The sequence below is a fragment of the Phodopus roborovskii genome, unplaced genomic scaffold, assembly GCF_943737965.1.
Source record: "Phodopus roborovskii unplaced genomic scaffold, PHOROB, whole genome shotgun sequence".
In the NCBI taxonomy this organism is placed as follows: Eukaryota; Metazoa; Chordata; class Mammalia; order Rodentia; family Cricetidae; genus Phodopus; species Phodopus roborovskii.
The window spans coordinates 1,223,242-1,248,470 of record NW_026125052.1 but is presented as its reverse complement, the minus strand read 5'-3'; the positions used below and the strand labels follow the sequence as shown (position 1 = coordinate 1,248,470).

Sequence of the window (25,229 nt, the reverse complement as noted above, 5' to 3'; positions counted from 1 at the left end):
AATAACTTTCCTCACTTTGCAGTTTACTTTAAATTTTAATAAAATTTTAAATTATGAAAGTAATATATGCTTATAAAATATTCAAACAGTTCAAAAGTATATTCAGTACAAATGATAGTATCCCGACTCTTCCTGGGTAACTGCTGCTAGGTAGTTTAAATAATCACTTGTAAATAAACTCCGATTTTAAGTACCTTGTATTCTGAATATTTACTCTTTTTATTTAAAGGGGGGGGGCAGAAATGAATTTTCCTTCTTGGGAAAGAACTCAAGAGCAGTGTAGGCTATCTAGGACTGGTGCAGGAAGGTAACTGTCGTAGATTTCTGGAAGTACATTGATCAGTTAGATTGCTGTGTCCTATAGGGCTTTTTAAGGATTTATTGACACTTCATCAAGGTATTTGAGAGAGTATTCAGGGAAACCTAAGAAATTCTGCAGTTCCTTTTTCTCCCTTATAAATTCATGCCTGGTCAGAAATTACAGCTTGAGTGGGATGTCCCTCCACAGAACTCAAATGTACTCTATTTATCATTTTACTTAGTGTGGCAGTATTGTAAAATGTTGAGGGTTTTTTTCTTTTTTGTTTCTTTCTGCACAGGGACTCACCCCGCACATATTTCACCATATGTCTCCTCATCTCTCCCTTATTTCAGCTTCTACTCACTTCCTCAATTCCCCATATCATTCTCTTAAACAGAAAAAAAATAAGTTTTGTCCACTGAGTCCTCTTTCTTATTTTATTTAATATATCTTGAGTTGAATGTTTCTCACAAAAACACTTTGCATTCTGAATTAGCCCATCAAGCTGTTTTCTCCATGGACTCTTCTGTAGACTGCACGTCTACGTCTTCTACAACCATGCCCTCTGAAGTGTGAAAACCCAAGTCTGCTTATGGCTTACCCTTCGTGAGTTTAGAATATAAGTCCCCATACTCTGCTTGGAAAAGTTATTCTTGTTATTTTTATACCATTAAGAAAATTGTTCTTTTGGTCCATAGAAATAGCCAGCACAGGAGTGCCTCTCTTTGCACGGTCCAGTCAGAGCCACAGCCCCTGCCATAGCAGCCCATTTGTCTAAATCTGTGTGTGTAAGAATGCACACACCTGAATATCTGCACCCTCGCATGGAAATACACAAATCCTAGTTGGACATACATTGGAAATGATAGCCATTCATCCAAAAGGTGGTTGCTGAGGAATTGTAACCTGCAGTCCTCTTTCTTACTGGTAATGCCATTCTGCTTGGGGAATATAGAACAAGCCCAAACAGTAATACTGACAGAATTCAGAATTATGATACAGTGGAGCCTTCACGTAATTCTTTGTTGAAGAAGTTAGGGCCTAAATGTTAAGGCTTATTGTTATTCTGAGTTGATAATCTCTGCCTTGCTTTAATAATTTTTCCTCATGCCTGGGTAGCCCGCGAGTTGCACAATAATCACTCACACAGCTTTGTAATCAATGCCCAAAGTAATAGGATTCCTCTGGCCACCGGCAATTAATAAATTTGTGTCTTTTTTAAAACACTAGCAAGTCGGGCCTGAAATACGACTGACTGGCTCTCCTCATTTGCATATTTATTGCAGTGGAAAAATTCTTACCAGATGATTGATGCTGAGCCTGCCTCTTGAATTCCAAGCAGCACATTATTATGAAATGAAAAATGCTGGCCATACAGTTGATTAAAGTTGAAGACAGTGGAATCGGTGTTTTTTAAGATTGTGGGAGAATTAAAGGCATATTTTAATAGATGTTGACAAGAAGTGAACTAACAAAAGCAAAGCAAAGGATTTGCTTGAAAAGATTTAATCAAACGTCTTTCTTGGGGGATTAATTGCTGGGGATGACTAGTGCAAGTGGCAGGCTTGTGTGGATTTGAATGAAAAGTATTGTTCTCGGCCAGTCTTTCTTGTGTCATTTTGACCTATACTTTAGCTCTAGTTCTGGAGTTACTTTTGATGGAGGAAAAGAAAAGACACTCTGATAATCTGCAAATTCCAGTTGAGTGCATCTGTCTGGGGTGATGAGGGAGAGCTGATGTGTATTTGTATGTATATAGTTGTTTGTTTGCATATTTATTTACAATAACTGTATAGACACTTAAAAAGTAGGAAGGCAAGCCTCATTTTACTTTACACGTTCATACCCTTCTCATTTCTCCTTCCACTGCCAAAAATGTACTTACTAGTTTATAATCTAATTAGCACATGCCCGAACTGATTCTGTGCCTACAGGTTTGTTAGTGTTGGGTAATCTAGATGAATTGGGAAAAGTAAACTTGTTGGGTGAAGGGGATATGAGACTGGTGACATTTTACATTTAGAAATCCTTGCAAATGAGTAGCATGTAAATGAATGTCAGGATTAGTGAATGCCAACCCAGTCCAGTCAAATCTTAGTGCTGCAGCTCAAGACATGCAGCTCTTAAAAGATTTTGAGCATGTGGGAGATGATGGTTTCCAAGTAGCAGACCTTCTATTTCTAAAGCTTTTAGAAAAATATCCAAAATATGTCAGTAGACAATAATCTGTTGTTTTTACCTTATTTCTGTAAGATCAACAAGGAAAGAATCACCTATACTTAATAGGTAAGAAAATTGAGACTCAAAGAGATTACATTGGTCCACTCAGCATAACATGACTAGTTAGTAAAAAAAAAAAAAAAAAAAAAATCAGGCTCTGGACTCTCAGTAAAGTGCTCTTTCCTAATGATAGTAGTCATGTTTGTATTGAATCTAGCTAGTGTTGGGAGGCATATGCCCTTCTTACTCTCTTCTTAAGGGAAAGGCTTCTGGAAAATGGACCATGTGGGTGAACTAAGTACAGGTATCCTTGACAGTCTCCATTTGTTTTGTGGTCATATACTCAGAGGATTTGAGCATTGAGTCTTCACTGCTTCTCTTAACTTTTTAACTCTAATCATTGGCAGAAATATTAGAGGTGAATTAGAAACTGTTGATTTCAGTCTATCTATTATTCATAGTGTTGGACAAGTAGAATTCAGTCCTATATGAATAATAAAGAGGGCATTTATTTGCTTTGCCTGGGAAGAATTTGAAGAATTCACTGTTGGAGTTTCCAGATTCTTTACTCTTGTCAGCTGTGGCTTTGAGGAAGCCTGTCACCTTCAGCAAAAAATTGCTTCACTGTGTCTGTAGGTTTTAAACACCATTTCTTTATTTATTTATAAGTGTGTGTGTGTGTGGGGGTATTGGTGTGGATTTTGTGCTCATGTGTGTGCAGATCAGAGGACTTCTTACAAGAGTCTGTTCTCTCCTTCTATCATGCGGGTCCCAGGGATCAAACTTAGGCCATTAGACTCGGTAGTAAGTACTTTACTTGGATGAGCTATCTTACCAACTTTGCATACCAGACAGAAGTGTGGCCTTCATATTTGTAAAGAAGTGAAAATTGAGTTCTGTCTTCTAAATCTGTTTATGGGAAGTTATCCGTGTAGTGGCCACTGTGATAATCGCCTTGATTAACTGTGTTTGGGGGAGGGAGGGGTGAAAAACATAATTACAGAGTTCATTTCCGGCTAGTCTCTTGACACTTTGAATGGAGCTTATACTTATGAGTTACTTTCTGAGTGGCTGTAAGAAGTGTCAACATATGAGAGTGTTAAGAGAAAGGTACTGATGCTGGCACTTTGCTTTCTTGTTGGGTTGATAAAGCTGTTGAATGGATCTGCAACTGATTAAAAAAAAAATACCAACTGGAACAAAACAGAAAGTGCTTGAGAGGCTGGAGAGATGTCTCTGTGGTTAGAGGACCCAAGTTCAATTCTCAGCACTACACCGCCCAGCTCAGATTTATTTTTGTTCTTCATCTCTTTGGTGGAAAACTTTCATTTTTATTTTGTTTCTAGACACAGAGTGTAACTAGTTGATAATCTTGATCTAGGAAGAAGACTTTTTTTTTTTCAGAAATAAGTATTTGTAAATCCTTTCAAGTGGCATGAATATTCCCTTTTTGTGAAAGGATTATAGAATTCATAAAAGACATAATCAAGAATCTCATCTAAATAAGGAAATTGCATTTATGTGACTTTATATGCAGATAAGTTAAAGGAATATAAAGTTGTTTTGGGTCGTGGAGTTCTTCTGGCTAGTCTGGGAAGGCTTTTTCAGGTTGCTTAGCCTCTTAGCTGCATGTAAAAATAAAATGATATGGATGGAGCTATTGTTTAACATGTGTTGGTGGTACCCCATTGATGAATTGGCTAGGTGGGAAAAAGGAGACCAGAAAGAAACATAGAATAAGACTAAAGAAAGAAAAAAATCACTTAGTAAAAGTTTGTGTGTTTTGAAGTTAGTGTGGATTAACTGCAAAGGTTGTTGAATGAAAGTAGGGGGTGCTTGTGTGATTATAGCTTAAAAAAGAGGAAAGAAGTTATTGAACCATGGCCACAGATGAACAATTATTAGTGATCATATGAATGGGAAATATGGAAATTCATAGCCAATTGTGTGTATAGAGTTACAGGCATCCAAATATCAGTGATATGTGGAAACAATGCTGGAGAAAAAAATAGTCAAAGGGGAAATACTAGGTGGAACAAAGTTCTGTTTCTGAGATGGCAGGTTTGAATTGTGATAGGGTATTAAGGCAGGAACTGTCTGGCAGTTACTGAAGATGTGGGAATTTGGTTATCATAGAGAAATCTGAGTGTCTCAACAAATAAATTTTGGTTATAGATATTTGGGGAACTCTTTAGTAGGGGTAGTCTAATACAGAAAACAAGAGTTGAAGTCTCAGGGGTTTGGGGTTATTTGTTGTTTGAGACAGGTTTCTCTGTGTAGCCCTGACTGTCCTGGGACTCACTGTGTAGATCAGACTGCCTCTTCCTCCCAAATACTGAGAATAAAAGTGTCTGACACCATGCCCAGCAAAGGTCTGGTATTTAATGTTTTTGGTTTGTTTGAGACAAAGTCTTCAGCCCAGGCTCACTTCAAATTCTCTTTGTAGTACAGAGGATAACTTTGAACTTCTGATCCTCCTACTTTCACCTCCTGAATGCTGGAATTATAGGTGTGCCACCAAGCCTAGTTTATGATGGTGCTGAGTATCAAACGCAGAGCCTTGGTGAATGCTAGGCAATCAGTATGCCATCTGAGTCATAGCCCCAGATTTTTTTTTTTTTTTAACTTCTTAGCCCTATTTAATCCTGACCAACTGTAGTACAGATGCATCCTGTTAAGTGTAAGAATCAAGTGAGAATATTGTCTCTGTTGAATAAACCCATTTCCCTTGTAGGATCTTTGCTGTGTAGTCTCAAATGGCCTGGTACCCGAGCATCCCAAATTCTGTATACATTAGTATACATTTCAGTATTGCAAGTTAGAAATGATTAATTTGGGTTTTTTTTTTTTTATTTATTTGGTTTGGTTTTGTTTTTTGTCTGTGTGTGGTGTGCATTCATGTGTGTATACATGTTCTCATGGATACATGCACATATATGCTTGTGCATGTGGAGACCAGAGGCAAACATTAGGTAGGCATTTTCGTTGGTTGTTCTCCACCTTATTCATGAGAGGTACAGACTCTCGTTTAAGATTGGAGCTTGCTCTTTTTTGCTAGTCTAGTTGGCCAGCTTATTCTGTGGATGTCATCTCAGTTTTCTAAGAGCTAGGATTCTTAGTGGTCCACTGTGCTTGCCTGGCATTTATGTAAGTCTGGAAATCTGAACCCTGGTCCTCATGCTTACACAGCGAATGCTTTACCCACTGAGCCATGTCCCCAGCACCCTAACTTGAGTTTTGTGTATGGACAGAGATTTTCTGTAGGATGTGTTTGGAGGTTGAGAGACTGATTTACAGCTCATATCTGAGGCAGATGAGATCTGGTCGGGGAGAGAGAAAACTGAATTGTATTCTTCAGGAAACAATGACTTTGGGAAGGAATTGCTTGACAGAGGTATCATCCAAGAGATATGTGGGTAGCCTGTAAGGAACTTGGTATTAAGGGGAAATTGTATTAGTTATGATAACAGGCAAGAAGTTTGTCAAAGTTACTGACTTTAAGAACTGGCCAGTGAAGACTTTCTATCTGCAGACACATTTCTAAGTACCTTCTACCTGCTATCTTGCTTGTTTCTTACTACCATATGAGATAGGCACTGTCATAATTTTCCCAGTGTTGATTTCAGTGAGTACTGTCTGTGTCCTGCCTCTGTTCCTGCATTCTCCCCAGCCAGAACTGCTCAGGAGACAGTAAATGACAACCATCTGCCACTGTAGAGGGTTGTAAATGACTAATTATCCCCTTTCTGTGCTTTATTTCTATCCCAGGTCACAAAGCACTTAAAGCGTTGTTAAGATCATTGGTGGATCTTCAGGAAGAGTTGCTTTTCCAGTACCCAGACACTAGACACCTAGTAAATGGGATGAAACCCAAGACGGAGAGGTAAGGAGGAAGCAGAACCATGGCTTGTTTATTTTCTTTTCATCTGGACAGATTTCTATCCTGTGTGAAAAAGAAAACCATGTCCTTCCCAGAGAGATAGATATGAAATTTGATAATAGTTAAAGTTGGGCCATTTTTTTGTATTTAACTGTTGGTCAGAACAGGATGATGGAGATTAGACTGTTGCTTCTAAATTTGTTATACCTTCTTATCTTTGTAGCCATAGGCAAAATACTTGCCTTCTCTTTTGTTGTATAATAATTAGTAGATTAAAATCATATTTAGTGTTATGAAATATTTTATGCCTACACAGTGGACTCAGTTCAAACCATCTCCTTGAACACCTTCTGTGTTGGAACCAATACTACTACAATGAGTGTAGTTGGCTAAGTAGTTAGAGGCTGTAGTATATTTTCATAGTGATTTTCATCACATGTGCAATTGTCCCTCTGTATCCAAGGGGGAATATCTCTGAAACCTTCCACCAATACTCACATCTGCAGATGTTGAGTTCTGTGTACATCCTTCTGTGGACTTTATATCATCCCTGAATTGCTTTTAATATCAATTACACAACATAGATAACTAGGTAGATTGTTTAGGAAGTAATGAAGGATGAAACCCTGCACATGCTTGGAATGTCTGACCTTCCTCTGCTGCTTTTGATCTGTTTCAGGCTAGTGCTGTTTTCTTTTTTCATGTTCAGCTTTTCTTCATTTGGTTCAATTAATATTAGTCACCTCTTCTTAGCAGTTGGTTATGGAAATATGTTTCTCTTATTGATTTTTTGGATTTAAGGTCACAGAAATGTGAGTATGTGTTTAATTTTTAAAGTTTTAAAGTCTCTCCTATAACAATATGTGCCTGCTTCATATACATTTCAAGTAATGTTTTTATAACCTCATTTCTTTTTATAATGTGCTTACCATTAAAAACAATTTAAACCCAGATGCTTTTGATATTTATTTGTAAATTTCCATGAGTCTTTGATTGTCCTTATGGACTTTAAAAACATTTAGTCTTTATTTTATGTGTATAGGTGTTTTGCCTATATGTATGTCTGTGTACCATATATATATATATACATATATATATATATATATACATATATATACACGCATATATATATATATGCGTGTATATATATCTGTGGAGGCCAGAAGAGGGTCAGATCCCCCGGCACTGGAATTATAGATAGTCATGAGCCATCATGTGGATGATAGGGATCAAACTCAGGTCCTCTGGAAGGGTAACCAGTGCTCTTAATCACTGAACCATCTCTCTAGCACTATTAACATTCTTTTCAAACATACAAAAGCCATCTTCATGTTTCTGATACAGTAATGGGTAGGGTCTCAATACTTGATGTGAATCTAATCTGTTACTTAAGCAATATTTACATTGAATTTAATGTTCTTACTGGTTTTGTAGTGAAGAGATTTCTAGTGAAGATGATGAACTAGTAGAAAAGAAGAAGCAAAGAAAGGCCCCACCAAAGAGGAAGCTAGAGATGGAGAACTATCCCAGCTTCATGGCAAAGCGCTTTGCTGACTTTACAGTCTACAGGAACCGTACACTACAGAAGTGGCATGATAAAACCAAGCTTGCTTCTGGAAAACTGGGCAAGGTTTGTGTGTGTGTGTGTGTGTGTGTGTGTGTGTGTGTGTGTGTGTGTGTGTGTGTGTGTGTTTCTATTGCTATGAAGAGACATCATGAGCATGGCAATTCTTATAAAGGTTGATCTGTAGGCAGCAGAAGCAACTGTGGCCCACACTGGGCACAGATTGAGCATATGAAACCTCAAAGCCCGTCCCCACAGTGACACACTTCCTCCAACAGTGCCACACCTCCTAATATTGCCACTCCATATAGGCCAAGCATTCAAATATATGAGTCTTTGGGGGCCATACATATTCAGACCATCAAAGTGTGTGTGCGCGTGTGTGCGCATGCGTGCATACTTGTCTGTGTCTGTGATACATTGTGGCAACTGAAGCATTTGTAAGAAATAGGAAGTATAGCTTATGTTTGCAGTGTAATAGTAAGCAGTTATTTCTGTTCTCAGATTCACTGAACTACTTCTACTGAAGTTTGTACCATTTGATTTTAGCTTCATTAGAATGTTTTATTCTGGAAAGAAAGCCTGGTACAGGTGATGAAAGTATGAAATACTTAAATAAGCAGATTTGAAGATACTATTAAAGGGACAGAAGAAAGTGATGACTCTTTAGACTAAGATTTGTCTGAAAATAGTCATAACTACTGACATATTCAGCTTTTAACAGAAAACCCTCCTGCAAAGACAGCTTTCTTAGACAGCTTAGCTGCCTTTAGCACTGACACTGGTTAATGTTATTGCAGGGTTTTGGTGCCTTTGAACGCTCTATATTGACTCAGATTGATCACATTCTGATGGACAAAGAAAGATTGCTTCGAAGGACACAAACCAAGCGTTCTGTCTACCAAATTCTTGGCAAACCTGAGCCAGCCCCTGAGCCTGTAGCAGAGAGTTTGCCTGGAGAACCGGTAAGAACTCTGGGACACATGAGTTTATGGGAATAGTTTCTGGGGCTAGTTAAATGTGGGATCAACTCTTAAGAGAAGTTAATGATGAAGCATCACTGCTCTGTTGGATTGTTAGTATAAGGCTTTATCTCCTGATTTTGCATTTGATATAGGAGTTTGGCAGGAGAAATGTGAAAAATCCGGTTTTTAAGACTTAGGGAATTTGGTTGGTTGTAGTTGTTTCTGTGATCTAGTGATCAAACCCAGGGCCTCATATTGCTGTGCAAACCCTCTACTACTGTCCTGCACTGCAGACCCTAAGATTTAATTTCAGAGCTACTGTGTAGAAATGACAAAATGGACATTTGTTTAATGTTTGCCTTGGGTGCTCTAGAAAAGGATCTGAGAGTGGAATATTAAAATTCTTATGTTTAAAAGAAAACATTTTTATTTGAGGTGGCTTTTGAGGGGAATATTTTTGAGACAGGTATTCTCTACATACTTCTGGCTGACCTGGAACTCACTATGTAGACCAAGCTGGCCTTGAATTCAAAAGAAATCTGCCTGCTTCTGTCTCCCAAGTGCTGGGTTTAAAGGCATGTGCCACCACTGCCACACTGACCTGTTTTGTTTGTATGTGTATGAATGTTTTACCTCCATGTATGCTGTGCACACACTGTGAGCATCCAGTGCTTTTGATGGCCAAAAGCGGTATTGGATCCTCTGGAACTAGAGTTAACAGATAGCTGTTAGCCATCATATGGGTGTTGGGAACTGAACCTGGATCCTCTGTAAGGACCACAGGTGTGTGTTTTTTTGTTTTGTTTGGTTTGGTTTTTCGAGACAGGGTTTCTCTGTGTAGCTTTGGAGTCTGACCCTGGAACTAAACTAGCTCTTGTAGACCAGACTAGTCTCATACTCACAGAGATCTGCCTGCCTCTGCCTCCCAAGTGCTGAGATTAAAGGGGTAAGCCACGATTGCCCAGGCAGCAAGTGCTTTTAACTGTTGAGCCATCTCTTAAGCCCACCATATTTTTTATGTTTATAGATCTCTTTAAAACAGTATTAAGGGATTGGAGAGATGGCTCATTGGTTAAGAGCACTGGCTATTCTTCCTAGGTTCAATTCCCAGCACCCACATAACTACTTATAACTCCAGTTTCAGGGGATTTGACAACATCACACAGACATATATGCAAGCAAAACATGAATGCACATGAAATAAAAATAAATTAGAAAAATAAAAATATTAGAGTTACATTATTTTTCCCCCTTTCCTTCTTCCAGCCTCTTCCACACCCCCCCTCCCGAAATGATAGCCTGTTTTTCTTTGTTTATTATTTTTACATATATATGTATAGGTGTACACAAATATCTAAATGCAACCTGCTGAATCTTTTTTGTTGTTTGTGTGTATATGGTTTTAGGGCTGTCCACTTCATATCAGATAACTAGTAAGGGAGCTTATCCCTGGAGAGGCTAATTCTCCCCCTCCTTGCAGTCATTTTCTGTGGGTAAGACTCTGAAGTTTTTCCCCTTCCATGTTACACATTTTTATTTTTTAATTACTGAAAAAATATACTCAATACTTTTTAATTTCATAAGAATTAAAATTAAATGTAAACTTTTTCTTACTCTGAAACTTCCAATTATGATCATTTTTTATAAGCTTTATGTATATGACATATGTAACATGTAAATATAAATTATATATACATATTTGTATATGTAGGTATACATACTTCATGTAAACACATGTAAATATTTGTGTAACATATATAACACATATAAACACATAACATGTAATTTTTTTCCTTTTAAAATATTTATTTTTAGGTGTGTGTTTGCATGCACGCATGTATGCACACGCTCATGTATGTGCATGTGAGTGCAGGTCAGAGGCACTGGAATTGAACTCTAGTCCTCTGGAAGAGTAGTACATGCACTTAACCCCACACCATTTCTCTAGCTCCCTTTTAAATCTTTAAAAAGTTTTGTTTCCCCACAATTTCATCTCTCTCCCCTCTCTCTCTCTCTCTCTCTCTCACACACATACACACACACACACACACAAACGGTATGTACTTTAAGCATATTCTCTCCATTATTCTCTTATCCCCTTTCCCCTCCCACTAAACTTTTCCTCCTTCCTAGTCTCCTTCTGCTTTCATTTTCTGTTTGTTTGTTTGTTGTTTGTAGCCCACTGCTTTTTTTTGTCTTTTCCCCCAGTTTCTGTGTAATAGTCCTGGCTGTCCTGGAACTTACTTTGTAGACCAGGCTGGTCCTGAACTCACTGAGATTTGCCTGCCTCTGCCTTCAAAGTGCTGGGATTTAAGGTGTGTGCCATGATTGCCTGGAGTGGCCCACTGATTTTAATTAGTGCCTGCATGAGCATGGGTGGAGGATGATTTACTTGAGCAAGGACAACTTAGCACTGAAGAATATGGCTCTCGTCCTCTGAACAGCCATTAACTGCCTCTAGCACCTCAGGGTTTCTTTTCTAAAATCAAATCAAATTGATATATGTGCATTTAAACAAATAATCAAAATGTCACTATATTTAAAAATAGTGTAATTTTAAAATATACTATATTTTAGGTACTTTATCATATCATGGAAGTCTACTTTATATTTTTCTGTCTATAAAGAATTCCATTGTATGTTCTGTTGGGAGGTGATGGTGCACGTGTTTAGTCTGATCTACAGAAGTTTAGGATAGCGGAGATACACAGAGAAACCCTGTCTTGAAAAAAAAAAAAAAAAAAAAAAAAAAGAAATTTCATTGTGTGACTATAAGCTATAGTTAGTCAAACTTGATGTTTTTGATGTCTCCAATTTTAGAAACAAACTATAGGAAACATTTCTAGATATTTTCTGTTTGTATGAATGTATGGATGAAATTTTAAAAGTTTCTGTTTGTATGGATGTATGGATGAAATTTTAAAAGTGAAAATGTTAAAGAAAATACATTATATCTTGATAGATGTTGCCAAATTACCTCCCAAAAGGCTCCTATTAATTCTAGTCCCCTAGCTATTTTCCAAGTTTACCAGTCTAAAAGGTGAAAAATAGTATTTTCTAATTTGAATTTGTGTGGATTTTGTTAGAATGAGAGTACACATTTTCATGATTACTTATACTTCTTTATTCTGTCACTGCCTGTTAATCTCCCCCACCCCCACCCTTCTTTAGACCTGGCCTTGCTATAGTGTGCTCAGATTATTCTTGAACTTTTTTCTTTTTAAAGCATTTATATATTTAAGAGTTTTTGCTCGATTTGGTGGCCCATACCTTTAATTACAGCACTGTGCATTCAAGATCAGCTTAGTCTATAGGAGTTCCAGGTCAGCCAGGGCTACACTGAGACATAGCCAGTTGTTGATAACCGCACGTCTTTAATCCCAGCACATGGGAGGCAGAGGCATGTGGATCTCTGTGAGCTTGAGGCCAGCCTGGTCTACAGAGTGAGTTCCAGAAGAAGCTCCAAAATAATAGAGAAACCCTGTCTCAAAAAACCAAAAAGGGGGAAGAAAAAAAAAAAAAAGAAGAAGAAGAAAAGAAAAAGAAAAACCAAACCAAACATAGCTGGATGGATAGGTGGGTGGCAAACATAGCTAAATGGGTGGATGGATGGATAGATCTATAGATCGCTCAGTCGATGGATCTTATGTCTTATAAGATCTTCTGTCTTAAAGAAAATGTGCTTTGACCTTAAGACAGTAATTTGAGTAGCAAGGTTGATTGGATAGAATTGCTGGAATTCATGCCCTTCTACACCCCACTGATATAGGAGATCCTTCCTCAAGTTCCTGCCAATGCTCACTTGAAGGATTTGGATGAAGAAATATTTGATGATGATGACTTCTACCACCAGGTATGAGTTTTACACATTCTTTTGTTAAAACAAGCCAGGATTTTACTTTTAAGTCTACTGATAGCATTCTTTGAATAAAAGATGGCTTATTTTGGAGTAAAAAAGGAGTTAGCACTCCTGTATTCTGAATTGACTTAAATAGTGTTATTCTGGATTGTTGGTTTTGCATTTTCCTTTGGAGGTGAAAACAGCTGCAGCTATCTAATGATACTGCTCTGGTCTAAGTTGTCTGTAAAACAGTTTACGCTTCTTTGAGTCAATTATTTTTCTTTGTCTTCTGCTGGGTGCTTCTTGTATATTTTTGTTGTCAGTTTTTGAGAAAAGGTCTCACTGTGTATCAGCCTAAGGCAGCTGCAAACTGGCAGCCCTGCTTCAGTCTCCTGAGTGGTAAGATCACATGTGTGTACTACCACAATAGCTGTTCAGTCTAACTTTCTTCTCCCACTCCAGGTACTAGCCATCAAACCCAGAGCCTTGTACCTGCTAGGCAAGAACTGGGATCTTAGAGTTCTTGAGTTGCATTTCTGGTTCTATAACCCAATTCAGTCTTTATTTTCCTATCTGTTTACCATGAATGTGCTTTGTTCCCGAGGAGGCCAGAAGAGAGAATATCAGATTCCTTGGAACTGGAGTCATAGACAGTTATGAACCTTCATGTGGGTGCTGGGAATTTGTCCCAGCTCCTTTGCAAGAGCAGCAAATACTATTAACCACTGAGCCACCTCTCTAGCCCCTTTATTGGAATTTTTGGTGTGTATTTAAATCAGCCTAGTGTATATTAAATGTAAGCTACTGTTGATTCTTCCATTTGTCTGTCTAATATGTTAAAAGAGATAATTGATAAAAATTGACTTATGGTCCAGTTCTCAAGTTTTTATTTTCTTGTTGTAATTGTTTGTTTTGGCTTTTTTGAGACATCCTCTCACTGTGTTAACCTTGAGCTTGCAGTTTGTCTGCTTCTACCTTCCATGTGCTGAGTGAGATACAGGGGTGTGCCACCTATTCTCAGCCTAGTGTTTGTATCTTCAGGAGAGTTCCCCCAATTTTCCTGACAATATTAGTAATCCTGCTGCTTAGTTAGATGAACTAAATGTTTGAGGTAGTCTAAAAGGCTACAGTAACTTTATATTTGAATCTCTTGATAAATTATATTATTAATAAAATATGTTTTCTTGCCCAGTGATTGTTTTGTTTTTCTGTTTTTTATTGGGCAGTTGCTTATTAAAATAAGACTTTATTTAATTTTTAGTTAATTTTTTTTCCAGAGAATTTACAACAGCTTGTTGAAGGTTTAGTCATGATAGATTTACTTTGCATATGAAGTTAGAAACCTCTTAGGAAAATTATAGATAAAATAAGAACATGTGATCTGTATTGGGGATGTCTCTCACTTGCCATGTAAAGAGGGATGTATTTATTCATTTATCTATTTAAAGTGTTTTTTGTATATTTGTGTACACTTACAGTGGTGCATGCAGTGCCCATGTCCAAAGGAGGGTATTGGATCCCATGGAACTAGAGTTATAGGTGATTCTGAGCTGTCTTGATGTGGTGCTAGGAATCAAACTGTAGTTTGCTACAAAAGCTGCAAGTGCTCTAGTCCCACCATTTTTAATATTTGATATAGATTATTGCCATAAGTGAATGTGAAAGTATATTGAGGATAAAAGAGAGAGTATTGGCCTCAGCTGCTCCAGTCAGGGGTCTTGATTCTTTTCTTTTTCTCCTCTTCTTAAACCCATTTGTCAGAAGGATGGGAAACGTTCTGTAGAGACTTGATACAAGATATTAATGCTATTTAATTGTGTGAGATCAGGAGGGACAATTAAAAATGTTCTAGTTCTCATTAGTTGAAGTGTACATTGCTGGAATAAAAGTGCATTGTGAGTTAAATAGCCTGAGGAAGGTAAACTGAACTTGCTGAAGTTATAGACAGAAGCTGATTCCACTGGCAAGATCATGGAGCCTTTGAAGATTATTTTCCCCCTTATTTCTTTGTCTTCCCTTTTATTTATTTATTTATTTATTTATTTATTTATTTATTTTAATTCTGAAGTTCTGTTTAAGAAATAGCATTACTTGATTGGTCCTTCATCCTAATTAATAATTTTAACTTCAATAAATTCTGATTTCAGAGTTATGACTAGCCACATCTTAGCTTTTCCCCTTGCTGGTTAATTGGGGTGCTGAGGTTAATCTAAATTAAAACTTAAACTAATAGAGGTCAGTAAGGCAGCTGAAACACCTGAGTGAAACAAATGGGGCTGCCAGGCACAACTTTATCTTGGCTGTTTCCCAAGAGGGAAGTGGCAGCAAATTGGAGTTGTTTCAGCCTTCTGTAAAGGTGAATGATGGGTGACACTTGTTAATGTACAGCGTCTCCGGAAGCATTCCAGATTGCTTTGCTTTTGTACCAACTGCTGCCACCCTTGCACACTTGGTAGGAACTGGACCAGTTGCTAACATCTGGCGGCACAGCGAGGCACGGGTGCAAGTCTTGAAACCCCACAGATTCTAAATATGGTGCTTAGAACTGTGCAAGCTTTAATCACTTACCACTCTTTGGCAGCAGGCTACGACAGCTTATCCTAGCCTCGTACATCACATCCTGACATCTGCTGAGCTGCAAGGCAGCTGCACATTCATTTTCTTTTCTTGCCTTTTCTCATTTCTTATTCCTCTTCTACTCACTGTCCCTTTACTCCCCCGATCTCCTCCCTTCAGTTTTCCTCCCCCTCCTCAATATGCTGCTTGGAAGAGATGATCTGTAAAGATTACTGCTTCATTGTGTGCAAGTAATTGTGGTGATGCCAGGCCCTTGACAGACACAGCGTAGCACCTGTTCTGCTGACCTGGTTAATTTCTTCTGTTGAGTGGGATTTACCAGAGATTGGAACTGAAGCCAATTCAGTGATAAGGCTAAAGAAAATGGCTGTATGTTTTCTGTCACCTCCCAATTAAATTGGCTTCATAAAGTGCTTTCCTTATTTGTCAGGGTTGTGAGCCTGAGCTAAGTGTTACATTCAGAAGGGGTATAATGTGTTACAATAGGCCTGTGAGTTTCTTTTATTTTTCTCTTTTGTCTTTTTAAAATATGGTCATGAGGATGAGGTAGATGGTGAATATAGTACCCCTCCCTCTCTCTCTCACCTTTTTTAACATACTTTAGGCTAAACTCTTTGGGTCCATGTTTTATAAGGAAGAGATTATAGCCACATTGAATTTTAATGTTCCATTGTGAGGACTTAAAGGCTTACTTGGTTAATTCAGGCATTATGAGGCTGTGTAAGTGCCCTAACTACTGAGAATGATGTATAGGGTCAACCTGCCCCCCACCCCCCACCTGCTCACACATTCACTTTCACTTTCACTCTTTGTTTCTTAATGGTCCTTGAACTTTAGGAGCATGCCTACTTTATTTAATAATAATGGTACAGGTATAAACACACTTATACACTCATGCATATTTATACAGACAAAAATGAGGGAGCTAAATCATTTATCCATCCATCCATCCATCCAATCTGAGGCAGGGTCTCACTCTGCAGGCCAGACTGGCCTGGAACTCAAAGAGAGGTCCTCCTTTCTCTGCCTTCTGAGCTCTAGATTGAAGGCTTGCTTCACCTTGCCAGCTTAATTTTTTATTTATTTTGCCTTTAAAATGACTTTTTAAAATTATCATGTCTGTATTAATTACTTGTCTGTGTTACTGTGATAGAACACTCTGACTGAACTGAAAGTATCTTATAGAAGAAAGTGTTTATTTTGGGTTTCTGGTTCCAGAGAGAAAGTCCATATGTAAAGGAGGCATGTCAGCAGACAGGCTAAGCAAGAAGCTGAATGATCACATCCTTAATTTCAAGCATGGAGCAGAGCTAACTGGAAACACAGCAAGGCTATATACTTTCAAAGACCTCCTCACTATGATGTACTTCCTCTAACAAGACTACACCTTCAAAACCTCACCAAATCAAATGCTTAAAATGTCCATGCCTCAAGGGGAGCTGCCACAGTACTAGTTTATTAGTAGTATATGTGTGTGCTTGTGTGCTACAGCATGTATATAGACAGCTTGGAGGAGTCGGTTAGTTTTCTCTACCTTGTGAGTCCTGGGGTAGTAGAACTCAAGTAGTTAAGTTTGACATTGAGTGCTCTTTTTATCTAACACAGACATTTCACTGGCTCTAATCATCTTTTTTTTTTTTTTGAGACAGCTTCACTGTGTAGCCCAGCCTAGAACTCTCAGTCCTGCTACCTCAACCTCATCAGTGGTTGAAGATAATTTAATCCCATCATTTACATTTTTATTGCAGTTGTTTAATTATTTATTTTGTATCATTGTGTAGGTATTATGTGCATATATATATACATGGTGCACATGTGGAGGTCAGAGGAGTCAGTTTTGTCTTCCTGCCAAGTGCATCCCAGGGATCAAGTTAAGATCATTAGACTTGGCTTGGTGGCATACACCTTTATTTCCGGAGCTACCTTATTGGCCTAATCCTACCACTTAAAAGATTTTTATTACATTTATTTATTTGTATGTGTGAGTGAGTGTGCATACACATAGGTGGTTGAGTACAGGTTTGTACATGTGAACTCAGGTTGTTGATTTGGTAGCAAGTACCTTCACCACTCAGCCATCTTTTCAGCTCCTGGTTGTAGCAGTTTTAGAGCTGAAAGACTTAGAAGTAGAGTTTTAAAAGTTAAGTAGCCTCCTTTGAAAAAAAATCACATAACAAATGGCAACATTAGCCTCAATCTCCAGGTTTCATAGACCAAATTTTGTTCTTTTGATGTACCTCTCTTTATTTCTTAAATATTTCATTCTTGAACCATAAAAAAATTATAGCTTTATGGTTTTCAGTTTGTAAATAAATAAGCTTCATTTCTTTAGACCTGAGAGAAATATTATGTTATTAGAAAGTAATTTTTTTCTTTAGAAGGCAAATGATTTATTGAGCTCCTGTTACTTAATAATTCTAATGAAAACATTAGCTTTATAGTTGTGATACTGGTCTGTGTGGAAGCTGGATCGCTGAAGGTGTGGTGTAGCTAGCAAGAGGGCTTTATGAAAGGTGAGTTGCTTCTGCAGGAAAGCAGTGTATGTTTCACTTTTGAATTAAATTGGTTTGCATTTGGTCCGTCTCTTGTCAAAGCTTATCCTTAAAGACAATTTCACAGAACATCAAGTGAGCATGAGAGATGGTCATTCAGAAATATTTCAGGACCTAATTTTCATCTTTATGATTCTATCTGCTACTTTATGACTTTTATTGTTTTAAAGATGTGTTACCTGCATCGCCACCACTTAAGGTTTTTCTTTTGTTTCCTTTTTTTTTTTTTTTAAAGCCTGGGTAGTTTTTTCTTGGTACACCTGAATTCTTAATGATTTGGGAGCAAGTATTCTCCGAACATTGTTTATGTCCCAGCCTCCTAGTGTAAATAGGTGGTTGACAGACATCTTTATTTAATCCTTATAAGATTTGGAGTTGTGATGTGATTGCCCTTAACAATAGCTATATAAAGTGACTGCGCTTTTCATATCCCAGGCCTCAGATTAGTTTCCTGTCACCTTGCAAGTTATTTTGTTCAGAAAACCCTAATTGAACTTAGATGTTGACAGATCGATATCCGGGTTCCTAAGGGTTCATTAGGATTTTGTATGTTGCTTCCAGCTCTGTTTAGTTTTGATCTGGTTTGTCTTGTCACTTTGAATCTTGCCAGGAGTATCTGGAGAAGCTTTGCCTTTTTGGTGACCATTTTGGTAGGTCAAATTTTTCCTTTTATTAGCTATCAGAATATATCTAGAACTGACCTTGCTACATGCTAGACCTGTGAATCCAAGATATTTAATAATGCCATAAACAAGTAATTACTAATTGGTAAACTATTAAAAGTTGATCGTATTGAAAAGTGGAGAATGGCAGGTTGTCTGACAAGATGGTTTTCTTTAACTCAATGAGTGATTAATATGGGCAGTTGATGTGGTGGCTTTATTTTATGCATTTAAATAGAAGTGAGAATAAGTGGCGTCTTAAGCCATCGTTGAAGTTAATGGCAATGCAGTGTTCTTACTGTTGGCATGTAACTTCCCAGTGGCCCAGCATGTTAGGAAGTTTGATATGAATCTCTTCTTGCTCTTGCCAATACATTACTAGAAAATGGATGCCTTTTATAAGAGCAATCTTTTGTTTTTAATTTTATTTTTAAATGTTTGTATTTGGGATCTGGATAGGGTTTCTTAAAAGTCTAATGAAATTCATTGCACATAGATCTTAGTGGTGATTTTAGAGAGAACATGCAAGTAAATTTGAAAATTGATATGGCTGAAGGTAGAGCAAGGAGCTAACCATTTTTGAGTTGGGGACATAGTAATAATGTTTTAAAAAACTAATTAGCAATGTCTAATTAAATTCTAATGATCAAGATTATTTTATGTTCCATGTGTAAGAATATTATTTGCAATACATGGTAGCTTGTATATACTGTCTTTTTAGACACTTGGTATTAAAAATGCTAACATTATTATTGTCATTACTGAGAGCAAGTATGGCATCAGCATCAGCCTTGGTCAGTAGCTTGAGTTATCATGGAAGTTGCTGCAGAACAGGACAAAAGGCACATTTTACTGACTAAAGTTTTGTTTCCTTGAGACAGATTCTCGTGTAGCCCAGGCTGGCCTTGAACACTTGATTCTATTGCCTCTACTTTCCAAGTACAAGGATTACAGGCCTGTGGCACCATACCCAGCAAAGCCAGATTTTAAATGCCAAGTCCAGAAGTTTGATCAAGCTGCAACGTGAAGGGAAGGTACATGACTGGGCCTTGCCATGGCTTCACTATATTGCCTTGGCTAGCCTGGAATTCTCTGTGTGAACCAGGCTGGTCTTGAGTTCACAGACACCTTCTGTCTTAGCTCAGAGAGTGCTGGAATTAGAGGAGGGTGCCGTCATACCTAGCACCTTCATTTCTTTTGATTTTTTTTTTTTTTTTTTTTTTGCTTTAAAAAGTGTTAGATGCTGACTTACATACCACTGCTTTACTCATTGCAGGTAAAGCTGTAGAACAAAGCTTAAGCAGTAAAATGTATTGGACTAGGCAGGAAAGAAGGAGGATTAGCTTAGAACTGTTGAAGAAACTTTCTTAAACATAAATGGTACCATGAAGGTTTACTAAGCAAATGTATAGCCAGAATTGCCTGATTTGTAGTAATAAGTTCAATATATACTGGCAGAGTGTAAATTAAACATAGGATCCCAGCGGTATTTTTTTTTTTTAGCTGAAAGTGAAGAATTTGGTACTTCTCAGGGAATAAGAAACTACCTCTTTATATTGATTAGGTACCTTAAGTTCTGTTTAATGTATTCTTCCTTCAAAGTAACTTATAGGGAGAATGCTCTAACAAAGAAGAGGATAAGTTAATAAGATCTTTCAAAATGTGTATGCATTATAGATCTAAAATTGAATATAATTAGCTCCAATGAGTGACTGGGGGAGAATAGCACTCACACTGAATCAGAACATTGAAACACAAGTGTTCTTAATTCTAGCTTGATTTTCTTTGTAGTCCATTATGCCATCTTCTGATTGGACAAATTTGAAAATCCACTTGAGCACATATATCACTTTTATGCAATTTTGACCATTCCACTAGCATTTATTATGCCAAATTATGGATTTATAGAGGCTAATCTGCTGAAATTCCTTTCCCAAGAATTTTCTAACAAGAAGGAGGGTTCTCTAATTCTATTTAGTTGCATAGCTCCTCTTTAAAAATAGGACTTGAGCCAGGGGGGAGGTGGTGCATAAATTTAATCCCAGCATATAACAGTAGAGGAAAGTGGATCTCTAGGAGTTTGAGGCCAGCCTGGGATACACAGTGATACCCTGTCTCAAAAACAAACAAACAAAAAAATATGACCTGAAAACCAGGTGTGCCTTTAATGCCACTATTCAGAAGGCAGAGTCAGGCAGATCTCTGAGCTCAAGGCCGGTCTGGTCTACATAGCAAACTTCCAGACTATCCAGGGCTACATAGCAAGATTCTGTATTTAATAATTAACTAATTCTTTATTTTCAAGGATGTAGTCATTGTTGGAAACCAGGTTATAAGAAGAGCCTTCAGATTGATGATGGTCATGAGAGGGTCCATTATGCTGTTATCTACCTTTTGGGTGCTTTGAATTTCCTATATTTAAAAAAAAAAAAAGAGAAGGAAACCCAACAAACTGTGTATAGTGATATGTGCTTTTAATTTCAGCACTCTGGAGCCTAAGGTGGGAAGATACTGAGTTTGAGGCCGGTCTGAGCTACATCGCAAACCCCTGTGTTTAAAATTTAAAAAAAAAAAAAAAGTCTTCAAATTTCTTTTTCCCATTCATTCATTTGAGTACTTGAATACTTGCTGTGTGTTTACTGAGAAATTCTTCTTTTCACTCTTCTAGGCCGTTGTTCAATCTAGTAGCCTTATTTAATGAAACAAGGGTTTTGTTGTTGCTGTTTCAAAACAATCTCACTATCTTCCCTAGGCTACCCTAGAATTTACTGTAGGTGGAGTTCTCTTGTCCCAAGCCAATCTCAAATAATCTCTCAGGGGCTTAATATTAATTACAAATGCTTGATCAATAGCTCAGGTTTATTACTAATTAACTCTTACATTTTAAGTTAACCCATATTCCTTATTTATGCTCTACTACATGGTGGTACCTTTATTAGTATGACATGTTCATCTGCTCCCTCTATATCTGGCTGGCGACTCCAGACTCTGCCCTTCTTCCCAGCATTCTCCTAGTCTGGCTCTCCTGTCTAACTTTATCCTGTTCAGCTATTGGCCAGTTAGCTTCAATAAAAGTAATACATATTCATAGTGTACAAAAAGAGTGTTCTACAGGAATTTACTGTGTAACCCTGACCATTCTTGAACTCACGATCTTCTTGCCTGAACCTTCTCAATGCTGGGATTGCAGACATATGCCACCCTACTTAGCAAGTTTGTTTTGATTATTAAAATAGAACAAAATAAAAATTCTAGTTCCTCAGTCACACCAGCCACATCTCAAAGGTTGATTAGTGACTTGTGTTTCTCTTGTAGCCATGTGGGGCTGATTGAGTTCAGATGCTGAGATTTAATGTGGATGGCGTTTTGCCAAGGAAATACAGACCCAGTCTCTGTAATTCTAGAATGAAAAAGTTCCCAGTGGTTACTGTGTTTATGTTTAAGCTTGCTGTGATGCAGCACCTTCCTGGGATGGCTCTGAATCCATAATCTTAACTTATCCCACTCCCTCATTCACTGTTGGCGATTGCAAATTGGTTCAGCTACTCTAGAAATCAGTGTAGAGAATCCTCAAAAAATTCAAAATAAATCTACCATACTGGGTGGTGGTGGCACATGCCTTTAATCCCAGCACTCAGAAGGCAGACACGGGCAATCTCTGTGAGTTCAAGACCAGCCTGGTCTACAGAGAGAGTTCCAGGACAGCCAGTACTGTTACATAGAGAAACCCTGTTTTGGAGCGGGGGGTGGGAGAGCTACCATATGACCCATCTATACCACATTCCTTGGCATCCTAATGATATTCATTACTGCTGTCTTCACAATAGCCTAGGAAACAAAAACAGCATAAATGTCCTTCAACTGATGAATGGATAATGAAAATGTGGTACATGTGTACTGTGGAATACTGTTCAGAGCTATGAAGAGAAATGAAATGATGAAAAATTTAGGTAAATGGAATTAGAATCAGATTGAGTGAGGTTACTCAGACCCAGAAATGCACCTGTGTTTGCAGTGCTGCCCAGACATTTATACTATATGTACTTTGTTTTGTTTCCTTGCTAAAATTCTAAAACTTTTGAACTCCAAGATTCTATTCCTAGTAAGAGGTTGTGAATCTGTATGACAAAGGCACAGCCTGTAGGAGAGTAAAGGATGCATACCAGGAGAGGTTGTCCTTAGGAACTGTGGGATCATTATCTATCTAATAAAGAAGGTGAGCACTGGAGGAGAGAATGAGGATGAGGATGAGGGATGCTGAAAAGATGGCAGAGTCAGTAGAGTATTGATTCTAGTGGAGCTGAAGAATTATTGGCATCTGAATGCTAGAGGGGGTCTGTGAAAAGAGAGTTTGTTTCTGCTAGGCTTTTTGTCCTTACCAGAAAGTAATTACAGAACACAAATTAGTTCTCCATCCAGTTTCTTATCTGTGAATCCTCCAGCTTGATGTGACTTCTCTATTCTTTTAACACAAATGATAGAGTGATATGATACTATTAAAAGAAATATTGCTATAGTGCCCATAAACAGTCAGCAATTGAGATATAGCCCAAAGGATACCCCTACCTTTAAACTGGTTAAAACAAAACAAAACAAAATACATACCAAAATATGTGTCTGGGGACCAAGAGGCCAGAATATTTGCAATGGGGACTGTTGTAAAACTTATCTGATGGCCCGCTGACTCTGTTGTTACTTTTAGCAAAGATTCAAAAGAGTAGATTGATGCCATTAAATTGTTTTCATTTGTACTAAGAAGAAAAGGAAAGCAAAATTAAGAAGTTTTCTAGCATTCAGATTACTGTGTTCATACATCAGAGCCTGATGTTGATAGTGAGATAGTGATTTTCTTACACTTCTAGTAAATTATTAGATATTAAGATGTTATATATTTGTTTAAACAAATGTGTGAGTTCTGATGAGAAAGTTTTCTGTTTTGACTAGTAAATTTAAGCCAAGTAGCCAAATTTAGCGAAATATTATGGCCTTTGAAAACAGAGCTACTTCATCTGTTGTCTAAACTTGTCATCCTTCCAAAATCTAGTCCAGGTGCAACAGAGCTTAGTCAAAAGCAGAAAAAGTAACTGAGTCCTCAAAGACCGAGACAGGAAGGGACTTGGGCGGACTTAACTCCTGCTTCTAGCTATTTATTCTCTGCCCTAGTAACCACAGGTGAATCATTTTTGTCTTCAGAATAATGTTTCTTGGAATTTATCCTCTCATTCTAATTTACTTCCATTCTATTCTTCATTAATTTTCTCCTAATGTATTTTTCTTATAAAAGCTGAGTACTTTTTAAATACTTATTTCTAGGAATACTACTTACTACTTGACTCAGGAAAATATATTGAATAATAATATGTGGGTGGTGTTCTTGCAGGGATATATGTAAGAATGTGAATAATTATATTCCCTGCCTTCCAGAAGCTGATAGCCAAGTAAAGAAGATGATGTAAGCAGCAGAAATGTTTACTGGTGAGGGCCTATTAGAGATTACAGAAGAAGGAGAGGTAACTAGTGGTTCAGATTAACTAAAGGATGCTCTTGGAAGAAGGAGGTATTATTTGTTTTAATAGGATAGTGGAAGAAGAAATATTAGGCGGTAGAGTTAATCAAGGAGTAAGTGAACCTTGAGGAAAGAAGTTAGAGAAACATAAACCCTATGGAAAGTGAATTATGTTGAGCTTATACTGAATACAGAAATTCCTTCCCAAATATTTGAAATTATAGTATATGCATGTCTTTTTTTTTTTTTTTTTTTTTTTTTTTTTAATGAGCTTCAAGATGTAAAAATCAGAAGTGACAGGATCTGAGAGAGCTCCAAGAGGAGACAAGGTAGCTTAGGAGTCTGCAGACCCTGCAATATCTCTGAAACAACTAAAAAAGGGTGGCTCTTATGGGAAGATGCTTTTAAAAAGTGGTCTCATGAAATTGGAAGGAAAGATGTCGGAGCAGAGAGATGTGGTAGTGACACAGGTCAGTGATGGTTATGGGAGCAGAGCCACAGTGGACAAAGGAACATGCTGTGGTAGAGTAGGCTTGTTCTCAGCCCACTTGGAGGCACAGGCCAAAGGAAACCACCACTGCAGCCTATGCTACACCCTGATGGGGGAAGGGGAATCTGGGGCCATACAGTTACAAGCACAGTGGTTGTACTCAGTGAGCCAGCAGGTTTGCCAGCACCAAGGGCAGAGAGATGTGCAGATGCCTGCAGCTCTCTCTTGAATCCTTCCCAAGGGATGCACTGCTCAACCACAAAGTCACCCTGACTCTGGGCATCAACAGGATATCTGAGAAGAGTCTCAATAATAGTTCAGTATTTATGGTGCTTCAGAAACCAGAAACTTTGAACCAGACCAATGACTTGTTTCAATAAGTTTCCATGTAAAGCTGTTTAGGCAGGAAAAATATATGTGCATATACATAAATTTATATTATGTAGGTGTGTGTGTGTATGATACACTACAGTTTGTAATGCATCTTTGATGAATAAAAGCGTGAAAGAGAGATAGGAAAGATGTCAGAACAGAGCCTGGTAGAAAGAGGTGGTGGCAGCAGCAGGCATGGAAGCATGGCTGTGCTGACTAGAGAGCCTCTTGTTGCTAAGCAGGGCAAGATGGTGTGCAGCAGCCTGAACCTTGCACAGGTTCTGCCCAGAGTGCAGTCT

At 37.9% G+C, this 25,229-nt stretch overlaps 1 protein-coding gene across 1 annotated transcript in view; it reads left to right on the top strand.

Annotated features, from left to right (window-relative positions):
* The window catches only part of Aatf (apoptosis antagonizing transcription factor), a 94,011-nt gene that overhangs the window by 34,559 nt on the left and 34,223 nt on the right, over nt 1–25,229 (top strand). The window contains exons 5-8 of the mRNA XM_051183357.1: nt 6,290–6,404; nt 7,836–8,031; nt 8,766–8,930; nt 12,700–12,783. Coding sequence (XP_051039314.1) covers nt 6,290–6,404; nt 7,836–8,031; nt 8,766–8,930; nt 12,700–12,783 — 560 coding nt within the window. The remainder of the gene's footprint in view (nt 1–6,289; nt 6,405–7,835; nt 8,032–8,765; nt 8,931–12,699; nt 12,784–25,229) is intronic.